The sequence below is a fragment of the Eurytemora carolleeae genome, unplaced genomic scaffold, assembly GCF_000591075.1.
Source record: "Eurytemora carolleeae unplaced genomic scaffold, Eaff_2.0 scaffold168, whole genome shotgun sequence".
Taxonomy (NCBI): domain Eukaryota; kingdom Metazoa; phylum Arthropoda; class Copepoda; order Calanoida; family Temoridae; genus Eurytemora; species Eurytemora carolleeae.
The window spans coordinates 357936-379177 of NW_019396062.1; the positions used below are offsets into that span (position 1 = coordinate 357936).

Below are 21242 nucleotides of genomic sequence, written 5' to 3' on the forward strand. Positions count from 1 at the left end.
AGCAAATAGTTTAACCATCATTATTAGGTGAAATTATTGTGTATTGTGTTTATTATACTATTTAAAGTCACAACTTTAGTCTAAATGTCGTCTTCCTATTCCAGAGTTTTCTGGCTAAAATCGTATTACTTAAAGAAAGAAAACTCTATGAACCAAAATAATTAAGCAAGTCGGCGCAGTCTTCTCTTCAGTCTCATCCTTTGTTGGTAACCCTGTTGCAAAACTAAGAACACTAAAAACGACGGTTTTCTACTTAAAATGTTTCTTCTGATTGATGTCTAAAGGTTTCTGTTGTGAATCGTTTGATACATTTCTTGAAATTTAAAGGGTTAATTATTACGTTCGGAGTTCCTTTAAATATCCTAATCTTGCATTGTACTAAACATTATCTTTACGCGTGATAACTTAAAGTTCGTATTTTGATATAATTAAAATAAAAGTTTTTTACAGCGTCATCATAAATTTAATTCCTAGAATTCTGCTGACGACACATTAAAGTAAACAGCATTTAATTATGCAATAAAACATTTTTTCTAATTTTGGTTTTATGATAGTAAACGTTTAGCCTTTGTTTCGTATTTTGTTCTTTAGACATAACTTTTTTTTGAAGGCCTCCCATGTTTGAATATTTTTGTTAGCGGTTCTAAGCATTATTTTCTTTATCTATAATGCATGTAAATAACCTGCAAAAATGTCACAGACTGGATATTTAGTTTTGTGTAAAATAAGTTTCCCGCAAAAAGTTTAAATAGTCTAAACTTGAGTTTTAAAAATAAAATGAAATAATTACATATTTAAAACCCCGTAACAATTCGTTTCAAACTAAAAGTCTAAATAAAAACAGAGAATCTACGAAAATAAATATTTTTCACTGTCTTATAATTAGTAAAGAAACAACTTAGACTATGATTAGAAAACAGCCCGAAGAGCAGTGGCGCAACTAGCACTTTTGTCAAGGGGGGGGGATGGGGGTAACAGTGGGGCTTTAAGGGGTTTTAAGTCGGAAAAAATGACATGTTCTTGTGTTTTTGTGTTTACTTCCAACAGCTGTAAAATAAACGATATGAGTAAATTCGTTGAACTCGAAGCTTCAGAGACAAATTCTGTTCTTATGAATTCTAGTGTCTTATTTTTCCCATTTTAATGGTATATCTTTTTATATGTTTCTTAGCGTCAGTCTCCGACAAAAAAAAAACAACAAACAGTGAAATGATCAAAGAACCAATCGACCAACCTACCAATTGACCAACAACAGCTGAAAACTTTAGAATGGGATATCCGTAATCCCGATTGGTAAATTAATATGGAGATCAGGGGCGTATTCAGAAATTTGTCGGGGGTGGCTTAATTTTTTTTCACTTTCCAGGGGGGGGGGCTCAGCACCCGTTGGGGCCTGAAAACCCCCTGAAATCAATAGATTTCACTGGTCTAGGAGGGGGCTTAGCCCCAATAGCCCCCCTGAATACGCCTCTGTTGGAGAGTAATAACAAGAGGAGAACAATCACTATTTAATCTGGAGATTAAGAAAAAGCGGAGATCAAGCATTAATCTCGATATCCATCATTCTAAAGTTTTCAGCTCGGATAACATATCATTGTCGACGCCCACTTATAGTTTCAACAAATAAATAGTTTTTAGGAGAGAAGATAAATTAAGTGTGCATGATTTTCTTCAAGTTCAAGAAAAAATAGTAGGAAATTTTATGAGAAATGCTCGAGGCGCGAAAGAGAAATGTAGGTATTTTTTCTAAATTTGTTAAAAATCAAAAGTTGTTCACAGTTCCAGATTTGTTTAAATTTGCGCCCAAATCAAAAATCTTAATTAATAGTGTTTTGGTCAAGGGGGGGGGGGCAAAATCAGGTTCGTCCCCCCACCTAGTTGCGCTACTGCCGAAGAGCAAAGAAACTTGTTTATTAAAAAATATGATAAACAAATTCATGGTTCCAGTTTCCACTCAAACGCTTGTCATTCAATTAATTGCTTTCTCTTCATGTTTCATTCGTATATTTTCATTAAAAATTAATAAAAAAAAAATGTTATTGATGAATTCCGTATCACGGCCTTGATGCTCCAGGATTGGGAGCGATTTCCAAGAATTAGTAAATATAATTTTTGTTTATTTAAGGTTGTTTATTTGAGGTCTGTACAGACAATATTTACATATTGAAATCAAAATGTGTTTGCCGATTTGATTACGAAATAAATATATATCAATTTACTTTTTTATCTACCGAAAGAATACAATATTATTTTATTTTTTTAATCTATTTATTTATTTGTACAATATAGTAGTAGTACAGTTTTAAAACAACAAAATATGACATATTTGCTGAATAAAATCATAATAATTAGTTTTGGAATTTATAACTTGCCCCTTGAACTATCATTTTTTATGACCCATATCCTGAGAACTTTCTCTGAGCCAAGTGGCAACTTTAAATATTTTATCAATTAAAAAACAATCAAAAATGTTTTCTGCTAACTGTGTAAGATTGATGTAAATTTGGCACATTTTCGCCCGTTTAAAAGTTGCTAAAATTGTGTAGTTGTATAAGAAATTGCAAAAAAAAAAAACTGAAATATGAAACTATTGTTAAATTCACGGAACCTTTAACACAAAATTACATTTTTAAGCTTAAAAAAAGAAAAGAAAAGAAAATTTTTGAATAAAATTGATCTCGGAGAAATGTTAAGCTCAGATGTTGAAATAAATGTTGGAAAAATCAGTAAACTAAATTGATGTTTTCTAACGTAACAATGTCCGTTAATCCTTGAATTTAGAACAAATATAATTTTAGAATTTCATACAGAAGTACGTATTGAGTAATAACCTTACTTTACGTGGGTTAGAGATCATGGCAGATGTCCCCTCTCTTAGATCAGTTGGAAAGTTTGGTCAACTATTAGATTTACGTGTAAAAGAGTTCTAGAAAGAAGTATAGAACGAATCAGGAACGTTCATCTAACCTTGGTAGAATATTCGTAGTTAGATCAACCAAAATCTACGGTCCCTCATAGTTCATGGAACACTGCTATTTTCCTAAGAGGCAAGTTCCCAAATGTGAAATTTCCCCAGAGGCAACTTCACAAGTCTGTCCCGCAGCGCTGGGCCCCTAGCATATTCTAGCCGAAGCGCTCGGCCAACATTGCAGCCTGTGTCGCCTCAGAGGGCCTAACCTAACCTTTGGGAAGTTGCCTTTGGGAAAGTACCTAACACTATTTTTTACTAAGCCTATATTTGCGGCAGAGTATCTCTGTGTCTGAATGTTAAATGTCATAGACATACGTAAAAGGTTAAAGCGTAGTTTATATTTTTCACAAAAATTATTTAATTCCTCTATTTCTATTTCTAAAAAATCCGTAAAATGCTAAACATCCACGGTATTATGTATTTTCAAATACATGAACTAGTAAATTTTGTTTATTGTAATCTTAATACAATAAAATTTAGCTGCTCTCCGATTCTAGAAAATAAATGCTTGTTAATTTTTCGAGAGGAAAATCATTATAGAAACCAAACGTATAGAAACCGCTAGGTATTTTGCGGGAGAATATTTTTTATATTTTTAAATAATCAGTGTAAAGTAGATATAATTTTAATAAAATCCTTTTATTTAAATGGTAACACGGAATTTTATGGAATTATATTAGCATTACTGGAGAACTTTTTTATATTTTTAAGAAATTATTTTGTTTTGTAAAACAAACTGTGATATCATTTTCATAAAATAGTTTTTTTTTTAAATAGTAACACGGAATTTTATGTAATCATATAAGCATTCATTTATGTTGTCAGTACATAATAAAATCTGGAAGGGGGACCTTAAACACAATAGAGAGCAGTACACATGTACATATTAATCTATCTAGTTGTATAGTCAAGGGTGTTAACAAATTAAAATAATAATATTAATAATGATAAGCTACTAAAAAATATAAAAATATTTTCCCGCAAAATACGCCTTGTTGCTATTACCTAGCGGTTTCTATAATGTTTGACTTCATTTTTAGGTATAAAGATTAAAGAATCTAGAATTCATTGATTTTAATCATTCGCCATTTTTTTAAGGTTTTGCTTCTGATGTGAGATTCCTTTAAGTTTATAAGCATAATTTATGTAAAAATACATATATTTATTATATTGTATATAATATAAATTTTTTGCTTTTTATTTGAACAAAAAAGGTGGTATGAGACATAATTAAAATACTTTATTAAAAAGTCGCTATTATGTTTCCCATGTCTATAGTCTTACCTTACAGGGAGTGACCGGCAATGTATGGTGGTTGAACTGAGTATGCAGTGTTGTGGACAAATTTTTAGGATTATTTGAGACATATGAAACGTTTCCACGGTGTATAATTACTGAGTTTGAGTGCAATGTCGACGTTCAAAATCATGAATTTTGGTTTGGGTACGTTTTCAGAAACGTTTAAATAAAGTAAAAATTATACAGTAAACTAATTAGATGTTTAGGAACATTTTTCTCAAAAGAAATTTGTTAATAAATCAATGTTAGAATAAATTTTTTTCACTTTCATCATTATATTGAATTTCTTATTCTTTATGAATTTGTTCGCAGATTTTTTACAAATTCTTCAAAAAATTTCAATAAAAATTTCAGAAAATCTGCAGAAAATCTTTGGCAATAATGAGAGATTATAGAAACTAATTATTAAATAAGATTACTCATATTCGATGAAAATGGTTAATTTTAACTTTCTGAACCTGTTCTTAAACAACTAATAAGTTTACTGTAGAATTTTTTTTTTATTTTACACTTTTTGTCGTCGTTATTTATTGATTAAAAAACAATTCTGAAAACGTACCAACCCAGTTTATGATTTTGAACGTCGACTTTGCGCTCAAACTCAGTAAATATACGTCCTAGAAACGTTTTATATGTCTCAAATGAATCCTAAAAAATTTGTCCACAATATTACATGTTCAGGTCAACCACCATACATCCCCAATCACTGCCTTTACCTTGCTACGTGAAGATGCTAAACCATCTGATATATGTAATATATATATTACACTTCAAGGGGATGTAAGTTTAATTTTAAGTGATCACCCATGTAAAGAAATATGCAATGCCCGATTTACATCGGTAGCCTTGAAACCTTAGCCAGATGAAAAATGGGAAAGATAACGTCGCCGATGGTGACTTGTAAAGCGGTGATTTCTCCATTGTTTCCTATGGGCAAGAAATGCGCAAGTAACTTTTTCAGAGAAACTACAAATAAAATAAATAGTTAAAATAAAAAAATTACCTGAAACACTGAATTCTTTTTAAACAAAGATCTACAAGCTTTCAAAAAAGAATTAAATAGGAGTTTGTCAATTATTCCTGTTAAGCTGAAGCTAGATGATTCTAGAAACGTATATGACAAGACACCAAAAAAGTATAAGTAAATTGTGTCTAAATTAGTTGTGAACATGTTCTCTTTGTGTACATCGTAAAACAAAACAAAAATATTTCGCCGATTTTTACAAAAAATTTCACGGATTTTCAAAATTTTTAAAAATTTAATGACGATTGAATTTTGATAGAGACAAATATTTGAAATTTTATTTTTTCATAAACCTTCCCTGGGGTCCCTAGATGTCCCACAAAAAATTTGGGCCCGATCGGTTCAGCCGTTTTGACGTTTATTGGATACAAACAAACAAACAAACAAACAGACAAACAGACAGACAGACAGACAAGCCAAATTTATATATAGAAGAAATACAAAATGAGCAGATTTCATAATATTTTTTCGCACATTTTCAAAATTTTAAAAAATTTAATGACGATCGAATTTTGATGGAGACAAATATTTGAAATTTTGATGATTCATAAACCTTCCCTGGAGTCCCTAGATGTCCCACAAAAAATTTGGGCCCGATCGGTTCAGCCGTTTTGACGTTTATTGGATACAAACAAACAAACAAACAAACAAACAGACAGACAGACAGACAAGCCAAATTTATATTTACTAGAAATTCAAGGCGCTTCGCGCCCTTCTTTCTAGCCTTAGAGGGCGCTTCGCGCCCATCTCCTAAAAAAATTGTGAACATGTTCTCTTTGTGTACATCGTAAAACAAAACAAAAATAATTCGCGGATTTTCAAAATTTTTAAAAATTTAATGACGATCGAATTTTGATAGAGACAAATATTTGAAATTTTATTTTTTCATAAACCTTCCCTGGGGTCCCTAGATGTCCCACAAAAAATTTGGGCCCGATCGGTTCAGCCGTTTTGACGTTTATTGGATACAAACAAACAAACAAACAAACAGACAGACAGACAAGCCAAATTTATATATAGAAGCTATGTTTAGTTCTTCTCATGTTTTCTTCAGTTCTCGTCAATATGATATATTGCTCAGTGAAATAAAATTCACTCCTGAGTGGTTTAATAATTATGAAATCCATTAAAACACCAAACCACCCCGCTTATCATTGACGTACACTTTGGCCCTAGAAGTATGAGTTCTTGGTGATTTTGCGTACATAAGCTATCTATGTTTATTTATTTATCTATGATTATAACGACTAAAAATTATTACTAATCCATTGTTGAAAGCTGAAAGCTGTAATATAACGTTAAAAGCGAACAAATATTAAGTTTTAATAATTTAGAAAATAATCTTTTTTTTGAATTTAGGGTTGCAGATATGAGTGCTAAAGATATAGTTGACTCGCAGTTACAAGTCCGGCGTATTTGAATACGAATTCTGGGAATCTTCTGGGATTTTGTTTTGAAAAACAAATTAATCTGATCCAATTTCTAATAATTTTTAGAATTGCGCAGATATATATATATATATATATATATATTTAATATTTATATAGCCTGTTAGAAAAAAAGTTAAAGGTACTGTAAAGGAAAAATGAAAGCGGGTAAAGGTTGTAACCTGATAATCGTAGGAGCTGATTAAGACCTATAAGAGTTCTATCTGATGTTCTTGTCTCGAGAAATTGTAAAAATTGTACCAAAACTTTTGTAAACAGATCATATTCAACAAATACGCAACCGATCTCAAAACGACGATATCCCAGAGGAGTCTGAGAAACACAGGATTGCTCGTATTTTATTAGAATTTAATAATTTTTAAATGTTAATAGATACAATTGATAATATTATTTATTTGTCCGGACCATGTCATCAGCACTCCAACCAATGGCAGTGCAGTATTATTGTCACGTGTCTTCGTCTGTATCACGTGACCAGTGTACTGCACTGTCATTGGAGGGAGTTCTTGTCACGTAATCTGGACGTAAATCTTACATATATACGTTTTGGTATAATTCTGACACAGTTTTATGTCAATTCTCGAGACAGGAACATCAGATAGATGTCTTATAGGTATTGGTCGACTCCTGAGATTCTCAGGTTTCAGCCTATAACCCCTTTCATTAATTTCCTTTACAGTCCCTTTAAGAAAGAAAATTATTAAGTTAGTTAGGTCCGGGTTATGCAAAGTTAGAGTCCATTAGAAAACAACTGAAATCATAATATTCTTATATTTGAAATCAAATCATAAAGCATCGATCCTATCTTTAATTTTACCGCTTTTTCTTGTAACATGCGTGTTAGCAAAGAAGTTGAGTATGGAATTTGAGCTGCGCCACTGAACTACCTTCTGTCGGTTCAAACTTGAACCACAGATTTAAAGTTAAAGATTCAGGAAGGATTTGAATCGGTGATTCAAATATGAGCCAGCAGTTCAAGTTAATTAGGTTCGGTCCCAGGTTGCTAAGATTTTAGGATTAGAAAATTTGAATTTCTGGCAAAATTAGAAAATTGTGACTGGAACTTAATTCCTTTCAGGCTATCCAGATTTAGAATGATAAGATTGTTATTTTAAAAATATCAAATTGAGAACAATCTCATATGGTGTTGATAATCGTTTTTTACTATATGTAATCTGAGGTGTTTCCCAAACTATAAAACGGTTAAAGTTTTTTAGTTTTTTATTTTTCAATAAATTTTTCTAAAAAGAAGAAAAAATGGAAAAACTAACCCCCCAAAAAAACTTTTAATATTTTGTCTTTGGTTCGTTTTTTTGATTTTTTTTCAGGGGCAAAATTTGGCATACAAATTAGCACAGCAAAGGTTTAAATTAGGATAAGCAATAAAAAAACATTTGCTTTTACTATGGCACATTCTTACACTAAGAGAAAAATATGCAAATAACGAACCAGACACGAACAAAAAACGAACCAGAAACGAACCAGAAAAGAAAAAAAACAAACAAAAACTGTTCCATAAATTGTTAAATGTTTTTTAATAAACTTTCGTTATCTCTGCTTCCGGTTAGTGCAATTTGAAGTATAAAATTAAACAACTTGTGAATATTTATTAGTATACTTTTGTCTACTGAATAGATATGAGTAGGTTTTTAAAACATAATTAGAATGTAATTATGGGAAGGGGGGGGGGGGTAGAAAAAAATTCGTCCTGGACCTTTAAAGTTCAAACAATACTATTTAATATATCTAACAGTCAAAATTTGAAATACCTCATTTTTAAACCTTCAGCTTGCATGGATATAAAGATTAGAAAATTAGAGACTTAATGTTCCATTTCCTTTTGATCCAAAACCTTTTTTTCATTAAATTGTTTTTGTAAACAGAATATCCTTTTGTGAACGATTCAACCATTTTATCATATATTTTAATGTCCATAGAAACACCACACCACAAACAAACGCGATTGCTCCACTCACGTGGATTTAACGTTCTGTCAATATTCCAGAATGCTGTGACTTTCGAATTTGACCCATTAAACATAATTTGTTAGCCTTTTCAATGAATACTTTTTTGCTGGCATATGCATTTTGAATGAAAATGTATAACATAAACAAATTCGTAAAGTAGATGATTATTGAATAAAAGACCAAAACACGTTTGATTTCAAATAGAAGAAACCGAATGCTGCCCACTCTGGTTAGTCCGGTGTGCTCTAGATATGTTTATAACATTCAAAGGGAAAATTATAGTTAGATATATCGCACACTCTGCTAAGGAACATGTTTTGCAATATATCAACCAGAAGATGCCCATTTTGTCTATTCTTGAGATTTTACCCGTGGAAAATATTGTTAGTTTTTTTTTACCAGGGACTATCTTTGTAATGATTTTCCAGTTAAAGATGGTCATTGGTAATGCCCGATTCACATCGGTATCTTAATCTAATTATGATGTTGACGACATCATCGCTTTTCTAGTTTAACATGTGTTTAAGTCTGACAATTTCCTCCATTGTCTATGAAGCACTACTGCACTAGACCCTAGTAGCAATGAAGAAGATATCTTTCTTGTATCTGCTTCATAAATGAATCTCTTACAAACATAAGCTGTAATTTAAAATGATTAATTTTTTTGAAAAAAAGGATATCTTTTAATTTTTTCTCCAGATTAAAGGTTTAAAGGCTTTTATATTGGATTGAAACTCTTTAAAAAAGGGTCACTTGAAATTTATGCACAGAGTCCCTACAGATGAAAAATATTTAAGATCTTGTGAAAAGTGGGAGTGTAGTATCTGTCCTAGTTGGTTCAGTTCTCCTGGTTCCTCTTCTTTTGCTCGCATATTCTCAGTGTATATGGATTATACAGGTGGAGTCCTTAAACATGATAACCTTCAAATACAGGAATATTCTTAAACATGATTACCACCAAATACAGGAGTTTACTTAAACATGATAACCTTCAAATACATGATAACCCCAAATACAGGAGTATACTTAAAAATGATAACCTCCCAATGCAGGAGTATACTTAAACATGATAACCTCCAAATACAGGAGTATACTTAAACTTGATAACCTCCCAATACAGAGTATACTTAAACATGATAACCTCCAAATGCAGGAGTATACTTAAACGTGATAACCACCAAATACAGGAGTATACTTAAACATGATAACCTCCAAATACAGGAGTATACTTAAACATGATAACCACCAAATACAGGAGTATACTTAAACATGATAACCACCAAATACAAGAGTATACTTAAACATGACAACCACCAAATACAGGAGTATACTTAAACATGATAACCACCAAATACAAGAGTATACTTAAACATGACAACCACCAAATACAGGAGTATACTTAATCATGATAACCACCAAATATAGGAGTATACTTAAACAAGATAGCCTCCAAATACAGGAATGTACTTAAACATGATATCCCAAATACAGAAATGTACTTAAAAATTGAGTACAGCTGTATTTATATCATTGAGCCCGAAACTTCACATAATGAAACCCAGTATTGGAAACCCTATTTCATGAATGGGGTCAGGCAGTTTTGTAGATACCAATATTTTTTTTATAAAATATTATTTCATGTGGTTTCTTTACATTCTCTTTTTGTTTTCTGATTTTTTAAATGAAAATCTAAGCAATTAATCTTTTGTTCTGTTAGTTTAAAAGAGCGACAAGCAGTTTGATCAGATTGTGATTAAATGGCGCTTCGCGGAATTCGCGCCCATTCGCTTTTAACTGTTACTTTTCACGTCGCCATATTTCATCGTTCTCTTATGCGAATTTTTCTTTTTAAATTTGTGCATTTTTCAAATAATAAATGTTGAATTTTTTGAAAGCAACATCTTAAAATTTGTACCATAAACCTTCCCTCGGGTCATGTACGTTATCCGAAAAATAGGCCCGATTGGTTCAGTCGTTGTGAATATTTAATGCATAATAATAAAAATATATATATTTTGAAGAAAATGATAATAAAAGAAGATGGTCTATCCAATCCATAACTCTAATGCACTTCATGAAAGTTTAAGACAGATGTTGAAAGAAAGGAAAATTGTTGAAAAAAAAATGCAATCACTAATGAAACACATACAATCGATAGATCGTTTAAAAGAAAATTTCCGTACTTTCACGGTATATTTATTTGATATGTTAACACGCTATCATAATCTTCTAAAATTGATTTGATATTCCATATTCTAAAAAATTTGATTTTTGCTTGAAAGTGTGAAAGTATATTATTTCTGATGAATATCAAACCGATCTTCTCTTTTTAAAACTTTCTGCTCACAAACAAAGTTATATTACATAAATATTTACACACCTGTAATTGAATCACCCCCCCCCCCTGTAAAAGATACACCAGTTGCGCCTCTGTTTATGAAATTTTTAAAATTTAGATTATTCGTTTGATTCAACAGCATTGGGTGATATCTTCGTTCCTCTGTTTATCTATCTATCTGGTTCATTGGCTGTTCTTGGTGCCACTGGATTTAAATAAAAAGGTGAGGAGTTAAGACCACCCCCCTTTGAGTTTATAGTTTAAAATATCAAATTACATTGGGTTGCAAAGAGAAAGGGATTAGAAAATCAGAGTTTTTGGCAAAAAATCAGTTTTTTTCTAAATACAGCCGGAATTTAAAAGTTTTAAAGATATTCGAGGATAAAAACTATATTTACTTTTGAGTTAAACAAAGGAATACTGTTGTTTCACAAACACTAAAAAAGGAACTGAGTTCTTGCAACAAACTCTCGTTTTTAATTCTCTATATCTTTGCAACCCGATGTTGTAGACCTAAGATATTTCCACATTCTTTTTCTAAATTGTTTAGAATTCGATAAAAACATTTTCATAATTTCAATAAATGATTGCACATATTTGCTTTGTAATAACATCAAATGCACTTAAGTATTGCAATACAGAGTTTTCTGGTTATCTCTATTTTTAGACTATAAAGTTGCTTAGGGTATAGTTACTCCTGCATGCCGTGCTTGGTTGTAAATTACGATTTTAGCTATTTTATTATTCCTGGGGTTCTCCCGAGTTCCCCAATCAAAATTTGAGACACCTTGGTCATGGTCATGGGACTTATTAGTTATAATCGGACATACAAACAAACAAACAGAGAAACAGACTTTATATATATATATATATATAGTAGGTCGGGAACCCAGCGCTGCCAAGGTTACTAAAAGTTACTCCCACCATTAACCCGCACTTGAGCGATTTTACCGGGAAACTAAATTTTCGCTTTAAAGTCGACCCACCCAACTTAGAATCTTAAAACCAAGCTAAGAAAATTCCCGTGGTTTTTCTTCAAGTTCCCAATCAAAATTTGAGACAAATCGGTCCAGGGGATTCCGAGTTATGATCGGACATACTAGAAAACAAACAACAGAGAAACAGTCTTTATCTATATATATAAAGTTGTAATCTCTGTTTGTCTGTCTGTCGGTCTGTTTGTTTATTTGTCCGATCATAACTCGGGAACCCCTGGAACGATTTGCCTCAAATTTTTATTGGGGAAATCGGGGGAGGCCCACGGGAATGTTCTAAGCTTGGTTTCAAGATTCTAAGTTGAATTATAACGAAAATTTAGTTTCCCGGTAAAATAGTCTAAGTGGTAAACGGGGGGAGTAACTTTTAGTAACCAGGGTTGCGCTGGGTTCCCATGCTAGTTTATATATAGATTTATATCCCAGGTAGAAGATGTTGGATGGAAATATTTACCCAGTGGTAAACTGAAAGCTCAAGAAGTAAACAGAATTCGGAAATACAGAGAGATTGGTGAGTAAACAGAATTCGGAAATACAGAGAGATTGATGAGTAAACAGAATAAGGAAAAATAGAGAGATTGGTGAGTAAACATAATTCGGAAATACAGAGAGATTGGTGAGTAAACAGAATTCGGAAAAATATAGAGATTGGTGAGTAAACAGATTCGGAAAATTAGAGAGATGGGGAGTAAACAGAATTCGGAAATATAGAGAGATTGGGGAGTAAACAGAATTCGGAAATACAGAGAAATTGGTGAGTAAACAGAATTTGGAAATGCAAAGAGATTGGTGAGTAAACAGAATACGAAAATATAGAGAGAGATTGGTGAATAAAAACAGAATTCGGAAATACAAAGAGATTGGTGAGTAAAAAACCCATAGGGGAAGTTTACTATAATTAGGAAATATAATTCATTAATTTCGAAACAATGAATTAAATAGTGATTAATTAGTAGAATTCAAATTTTGATATAATTGAAGGATGTTTAATATTATTATTATTTATTAAGGTGATACACCCCCCTCCTATCCTAATGGCTGGTTTGGTATAGTTGTAAGAATGTTTAATATTATTATTATTTATTAAGGTGATACACCCCCCTCCTATCCTAATGGCTGGTTTGGTATAGTTGAATCAAGAAATCTTAACAGGGGACAAGTTCTTCACGTCGTAGCTCTTGGTAAATTTATCCATTATTTCAAAATAAAATTACCCTTAAACCATATTCAATCATCCAAAACCACGCTTCCGGTGCGTACTGCAGTGATCTGCATGCCAGTACACAGCAGGGGTCCTGCTTAAAAGTTAGTGAGTCTTAACTTTGTTGTTCCCCCGTTCCATGAAAATTTTAAAAAATTCATATTTTAAATACTAGCCTTTTAGCGCGCTTCGCGCCCATCTTCCATTTTAATTGTGAACATGTTCTCTTTGGGTACACTGTAAAACAAAACAAAAAAAAGTTCGCGGATTTTAACAAAATTTTTTGTGGATTTTCAGAATTTTCAAAAATTTAATGAAAATCGAATTTTGATGGAGACAAATATTTGAAATTTTGATCATTCATAAACCTTCCCTGGGGCCACACGAGGTCCCACACAAAATTTGGGCCTGATCGGTTCAGCCGTTTTGACGCTTATTGGATACAGACAGACAGACAAGCTAAATTTATCTATAGATTTAAAAATGAAAGTTTTCAATGCTTTTTTTGACAGATTTTGAATTAGAAAGCAAAATATAAAGGAAAAGACATCGATATAAACTGAACGCACTTTTTTACTTAGTTTCACGTTATATCACAAAATATCACCAAAAATGTTACATTTTTTTTGTGATAACAAAATTTCCTATAAAATTTGAAGTAACGAAAAAAGTTTAGCATTTTTGTGGAATGTTTAGGCTGTTCAATACTATTTACAAAAAAAAATTTCCAACAATTATTGGCATAAATTCCAAATAATAATATATTTTGCTATAAAGGATGTAATTTTGCTGTGTATCGTGGTATGAGCGGTAAAGCCTATATATCTGATGCTTATTGTCCTCATCTGGGCGCTAATCTAGCAGTTGGGGGACGTGTTCGGTAATTCATCTTTATTCTATTTAAAGAGTTGTACGAACGGATAACCCTTTAAAACCAGAGTAACAATAAAGATAATAGCGTCATATTTCTATCTGGAAAAGTGCTAAATTATAATTATTTCCATTGTTATCTGTTCCATAAATCCGCAAAAACCAAAAATGGAGGTTTAAAGGACACCTCTATAGAGGTTTAAAGGACACCTCTATAGAGGTTTAAAGGACACCTCTGTAGAGGTTTAAAGGACACCTCTATAGAGGTTTAAAGGACACCTCAATAGAGGTTTAAAGGACACCTCTGTAGAGGTTTAAAGGACACCTCTATAGAGGTTTAAAGGACACCTCTATAGAGGTTTAAAGGACACCTCAATAGAGGTTTAAAGGACACCTCTATACCTCTATAGAGGTTTAAAGAACGCCCCAATAGAGGTATATACAACACCCCAATAGAGGTTTAAAGGGTTCCGTTGGTTCAAGGGGTACCGTTGTGATTCGGGTAGGCCCCTTTGTTTTAAATCGAAGGTTTCTTGAAATTACGACAATCATATACTTTTCTATTATAAAGCGGATGTTTTTAAATTTGTAAAAAAACACGAAAATAATGAAAAATTAAATTAATGATTCGTCTTTTTAGTGAGGATTGCATTCAGTGCCCTTATCATAATTGGACTTTTAAGGTAAAACAATGGAGAAGCTTTTACCTTAGAATTTAATTCAATTAAATTCTTTCTTAAAGATGTCCGCGATAGCTTTATGATCTTCAAAATAAAAGCCTGAAATGTCATGTAATTTTTAAGGATGGAACTGAGCAAGCTATGATTTTTCAATTCCTATATCTTTGCAACCCAATGTTTATATACACAAAGATTTGCACCATCAGGTTGCAAAGAAATAGATTTAAAAAATTGCATTTGTATATAGAAATGCTCTAACACTGAAATGTCCTCTTTACAAAATGTCCTATCTATGAAATGTCCTATATCCGAAATATTCTATCTATGAAATGTCCTGCTTGTGAAATGTCCTGTCTATGAAATGTCCTGTCTATGAAATGTCCTGTCTATTCTATGAAATGTCCTGTCTATGAAATGTCCTGTCTATGAAATGCCCTGTCTTAAAAATGTACCAACATATTTTTGCATGTTGTACTTTAGGGTGAGACTGGGGAATGTACTAGTATATCCTACTCTAAAGGAAGTATACCTAAAAACTCTAAGCTAAAGACCTATAAAACTGTTGAGAGAAACGGATTCATCTACGTCTGGTTTCATGCAGATCAAGTAAGAATAGTTTTTTTATTTCCAAAAAGTTGAATGTTTCTATCACGGTAAACTCCGGTTAATGTTTCTATCACGGTAAACTCCGGTTAATTTCTAAAACCAGTCCGAATTTTAAGCAGTTAGAGCAAGCTATACAGTACACAATGACACGTACATAGAAAGTCACTAAAAAATTACTTAGACAGTCCCTTTAAGTACAGAGCATTTGGTCCTCAAAGAAATATTCCGTGCAATGCATGCAACCACGAATTCAGGCCTGAATATTGGAAGATTTGTTTCCCTTGGAGCTGAACAATGCTCCCGCTAGACAATGGACAAAAAAATCACATGACCATCGGCTGAAACCTCAGAAACTGAGTTTTTGCAACAAAAAATGTCTAATCCCTATTTTTTTCAACCTGTAAACCTTTGATTTTTCAAACCTAGATTTTTAATTTTAGATTTTACAGAATTCACAGTTTGAAATATCAAACGACCAAGACATAGGGTGGCAAAAAATAAGGATTAGAAAATTTGAGTTTTTGGCAAAAACGCATATTTTATCAAACCTTTATAAAGCTAGCAACCTATATGACAAAAAATCAATAATCCATTTTTTTCAACTATATAAAGATTAAAGAATTGTGTTGAAGGAGTTACCTGATTGGACCCCTCCTGAAGAAGCAAAGGTCTCTGAGTATGCATACAGGGGGAGGACAGAGTACTATGTAAACTGTAATGCCCAGGTAAAAAACTTCTTTGGCAGTTAAAGCAAAAACAGTATGCGCTACACTCTTATAGTTGGCCTTACACATAAACGTGAATTGTGCAATCCGAAATCTATTCATCAAAGCCTTGACTTTACAGTGTCGTGACACCTTCAACTCACGTATACTTTTTTGTAGCCCTAGGCATATACATTTTCAAACTGGTATGCAGTTTTTTCTATCTTAAGTTTAAAAGGAGTAAATAGCAAAATCCAGTTATTCCTCCAGGATACTATTATCATGCGGGATATTTAATAAAGATTATGTTAATCTGCAGATTAATAAAAGATCGAGATCAAGCTTTGATCTCGATTTCAACAATGCAAGAGTTCCTAATTCTGCCCTCATTTTTGTACTTTGAAATCTGACATATTTTCTGATCTGTTTTTCCTCATTGGAATTTGAGACCAATGTCGAAATAAATTTGTTAATCAAACTAAACTTTTTTAAATATTCAAATTTTGTTTTTATATTATATGTTTACTATTAAGGATATGTCTGAAAACCCTGCTGACAATGGGCATCTCAATTTTGTTCACGACACAGGTATTATTGTGAACATTTTCGAACGATCTTGTTAAAAATAATTGTCCTTTAAAGAAATTATAATTCCATTTAAAGCGGGGTGGGGTACCCTTAAACCCTTTTGACTGATCAAGGATGACTGCAGACGTATCTTTAATCTACAATCTTATAATCGTTGAATACTTTGTTTGCAAGCTGTCTTATATTTAAGGAATGTTGATATTTAGTATTTACTTTCTGGCAAAATATGAATTTTCATATTCAATTTTTTTAACCGTGTAGGACAAAATAATATTCTAGATTTTACATAATCCGCGTTGAGTTCACACAGCTAAGCTAATTTACACAACAATTTAACGGGTTTTACGCAGCATTTAAGAGATATATGCATTGGGCCGATCTATATCTTTGATAATCAGCCATAGGTTTAAAGGGTGCAGTTGTAAATTGGGGATGTCTCTCTTTAAATGGAAGGTCACTTGAAATTATGCTGACAATACCTTTAAACAAGTAGAGAGGCTAAACTTAAAACGCAAGGTTCCATTCAACTTGATAAAGCTTAGTTTTTTTTTAAATTTAAACATTATATTTGGAAGAAAATTATAAAATCTTTTTTCAGCTGTTTTTGCTGGAGGCGAACCCTCTCAAATTATTGAGGACTGGCTAGCAGGGATATATGGATAACAATTCAATTTACAAAATCAAACGTGCCTGTATTTTGTCTAAGTTAAAACAGAGTTTAAAAAAATACGTTAACAAGCGCAAACAAAATTATTAACTTTGATCAAACTGAATTTTCGCTATTTAGTTAATTGTTTAAAACGAACTGTTCAATAATGAGCATGTCCGTTTTGTTTATTTTGCTAATTTTAAATGTATTAGTTAATCCTGCAATACAACATAATGGCAGTTTTAACATAAGAAAGGCCGCTAGATGGCTCTGTTCGGGAAAGGAAAGCAGACCTACTACATAATGTTAACCAGTTTTTTTATCTATATATTGTGAATGGTAGGAGTAGCTAAGCATGAGTTAGCAGCAGCTTGGAGACAAGGCAAGCTGAAGCATACAGCAGTATCTACTATAGTTGTCAATATGGACCTCTTTAAAGGATCAGGAATGCTCAAATCTCTCACTAAAGTTGTTCTCATTCTTAAACAAATAGGTAATTAGAAATAATGCAATGGAGATTTGAAAATATTTCAAGCTGTAAAATTAGAGGAGGTAGGGAGGATTGTATAAATATATATATAGCCTTGGGTGTTGGGGGCGTTGGGGGTCAGAGTTTCAGTGTCAATAGATATTTTAAATAAAATTTTGAGACTAATTGGCACAAGTACGTTTAAAAATTGTAAACTAAGTTTCTTCCTTGTATTCTAATACCAGCAATTTTTATAAATTCCATTTTTAGATAACATTACCTTACCTCAAACTAAAGTACTGCCACAAAATAGAAATTTTCTTATTATTACATCTTTGCAACCCGTTGATGTAAACAAAAAACCCTAATTTTAATCCATTATCAACTATTTTCTATTTACAGGACCGTCGTGTGTACATATCGACATAGAGACAGCCTTCGGCAAGGGAATTATGATAATCCAAAACATTCCTGTAGAACCAATGCTTCAAAAGGTCGGACAAAGGCCCTTTAAATATTTAGTATTTTTTTTAATGAATATTCAACTAATTGCTTTTTTAATTTTACTATTTTTAAACTGGAGAGACATGAGTGATGTTAATTATATTCTAATGAAATAGTAATTTAATCAAACTGAAATTAATTATCGATGGTATTTTTTTCTGAAAATTACTTCTCCTCCTTTACAATACACTAAATTACAAGGTGTCTCAAAAAAACCGTGAATAAGAGTCTACAGACTTGTTAGTAATCAGATTTATAAGATTGAGACCATTTTTAAAATCTACGTACAATTTCCGATTCAATAAGCCAAATTTTAAGTAACTTTGGTACAAATACAAATAATCTCCGTTTGCACAATTTTGTATAAGGGTCTATAGACTTGCTTGTAATCGGATTTTCAAGATTAAGACCTTTGTAATATCTACGTACTATATTTCTCTCTTGATTTTGACTTCAAGTTCGTAAAGTGAATACAGGAGCCTATAAAATTGTTATTTTTAGATCTAAAAGCCTCAAGGATCGGAAATTGTACGTAAATATTAAAAAAGGTCTTCATCTTGAAAATCCGATTACTAACAAGTCTGTAGACCCTTATACAAAATTGTGCAAACGGAGATTATTTTTAATTTTACAAAATTTACTTACTCCAGGTAGAAACTTTAAGACTCAAGGAGCCTATACAATTGTCATTTTAAAACCTACAATCCGATTTCAAACGAGTCTGTACTGTAGACCCTTATTCCCTGTTTTTTTTTTAGACACCTTGTATATTGCTTAGGTTGTAAATAGTATTCAAATATATTGCTTAGATTGTAAATAATATATACTTTATGTATTGTTTAGGTTGTACATACTATGTACACAGAAAGAAAATGGATTCAACCTTTAGCTAAACTATTTCTATATTTAGAATCCCTACAAATGGAAAGGTAATATCATTTATTAAAGATTTATTTAATCATAATCAAGCAATCTTCAGTGTGTATAGTTCCACAATTACGAAATTTTTGTTTTATGTAATTAAATGAAATCCTGAACATATTTTTTCTTTCTCGCAAATCGGTCAAAGAGTTCATGAGTTATGATCGGACATCCAAACAAACATACAGACAAACAAAGATCACTACTTTATATCAACACTAACTCGAAAACCCAGCTGTGACTGGAGCTTTCACTTAGAAAGTCATAATCAATAATCAAATAATCAAAGTCAATTTTTAAACCAGGCTAATGTTCTACAAATCGGTCAAAAGATGCATGACTTAGATCGGACATACAAACACCCTAACAGAAATTACAGCTCAGAATGCAGACTAGAAGAACAGTGCCGTGGATATAGCAACTTATGATCGGATAAACAAACAGACGGACAAACAGAGATTACTACTTTATTGTTCAGGGATATAAGAATCTGGAATAGTAAGAAGTATCTCTCTAACCCTGTGCTAGTTAAAGAAGACAGCTCTTTACTACATCACAGGTAACTTCGTTATAGATTGATCAAAAGAAAAACAAGAAAAAAATACTTTTGGAAGTTTGCCCAGTGCAGAATTTGGACATTTACAAAAGATTAGGTATTGCCAAGAAACTATTAAATTATCTTTAAATCTAATTTTTATTTATTCATTATTCATTGATATTAAACTATTTAATCAAAAATATCAAATCCTTTTTGCACCCGCCAAAATTTATACAGTAGCAAAATAGAAGCAACCTTTATATAAGAAGAATATTGAAAAAAAGAAAAATTATACAGTAATTAACGATTTAAAAACACATGTTGATATGTGTCTCAAAAGATGCGTCTTGAACAGCTGAATACCGTCCATTTGTCCGTTTTTCAATAATTAAAAAATTGTTTTAATTGAAGGCTAAAAATACTATTTTTATGCTCTGTCAAAACCCCGTTTTTTGCTTCTATAACTTTATTAATTTTAAAAATGTTTTTACTCAGTATTTCAAAATAGCCAGTTTGCTACCCATCTTCATCTAATTTGACAACTTTTATTTTCTGACATACATTATCCATTTTTCCACACAAAAATCAAAAATCTGAATGAGTTTGAAATAAAAATGTTTTCAAATCGTTTTTAAACCGTATTAAAGAAAACTTTAGAGCTGGATTTGAGCATTCTTTTTAAAAACGTGCCGAATAGATCTTTAGTAACACTAACACTATTATTGAATATATTTATTTTGATACAGCACAAAAGTTGGAATTTATTGCGTAAAGCTTTTAATAAATTTTGAAAGATTGAACGACAATGTGTAAAATCTTCTTTATTTTCAAATAAAATATCACGTTTTCATTTAACAATAGATTCTTAAGATCAGAATTTTTACTTTAAAAGGAAAATGCGCAAAAATTTCAAATAACTATGTTTAAAAATCCACTAAATAGTCCACTTCTAGGGAAATTCTAAAGATATGGTGCCATCAGTTATGAAAAACCTTGCGTAAACCTTTGATATTTCAAACTTAGATCATTCGATCCAGCAGAGTTGATAGTTTGGAATATCTAAAGTCTACGACATTGGATCGCATAGATATAGGGATTAGAAAATCAGAGTTTGTGGCAAAGAGTCATTGGTTTTATAAATAGGATATCAGATAAAGTGGAATTGTACCAAACACGAAATAAGTGACTTTTTGAGTTTATTCCCAAATATTTTAGGAGATGGTTTTCACAGTTTTACTCTGAAGGAAGTTACCGCCAGAAAAATCCGGGAAACCTGGATTGGTAGTTCAAAATGTACACTGAACACTGTGCTGTACACTTTCTTCCATTGTTCAAATAAGAATATTTATCTTTTTTATATGTGTTGTTTTCCGTTTAAAATTCATTCTGAAATATATCTTTATATTAGTTTAATAATATTGTGAAAAAAAGTTGTGTTTGTTCTTAAAAATTGAATGGAACTAATATGCT

General features: G+C 31.7%; 1 protein-coding gene across 1 annotated transcript; it reads left to right on the plus strand.

The window, feature by feature from the left end:
- The first annotated feature begins 8359 nt into the window (after positions 1-8359).
- LOC111708930 (cholesterol 7-desaturase) lies at positions 8360-21185 on the plus strand. The gene is made up of 16 exons (XM_023482448.1): positions 8360-8383; positions 9507-9607; positions 11166-11270; positions 12469-12553; positions 13131-13223; positions 14021-14123; positions 14754-14796; positions 15274-15399; positions 16032-16124; positions 16637-16691; positions 17290-17340; positions 17684-17833; positions 18212-18303; positions 19157-19242; positions 19713-19793; positions 20988-21185. Exons 1-16 carry the CDS (start codon positions 8380-8382, stop codon positions 21055-21057), a joined length of 1338 nt encoding a protein of 445 aa, XP_023338216.1. The 5' UTR covers positions 8360-8379; the 3' UTR covers positions 21058-21185.
- Positions 21186-21242: the final 57 nt, after the last annotated feature.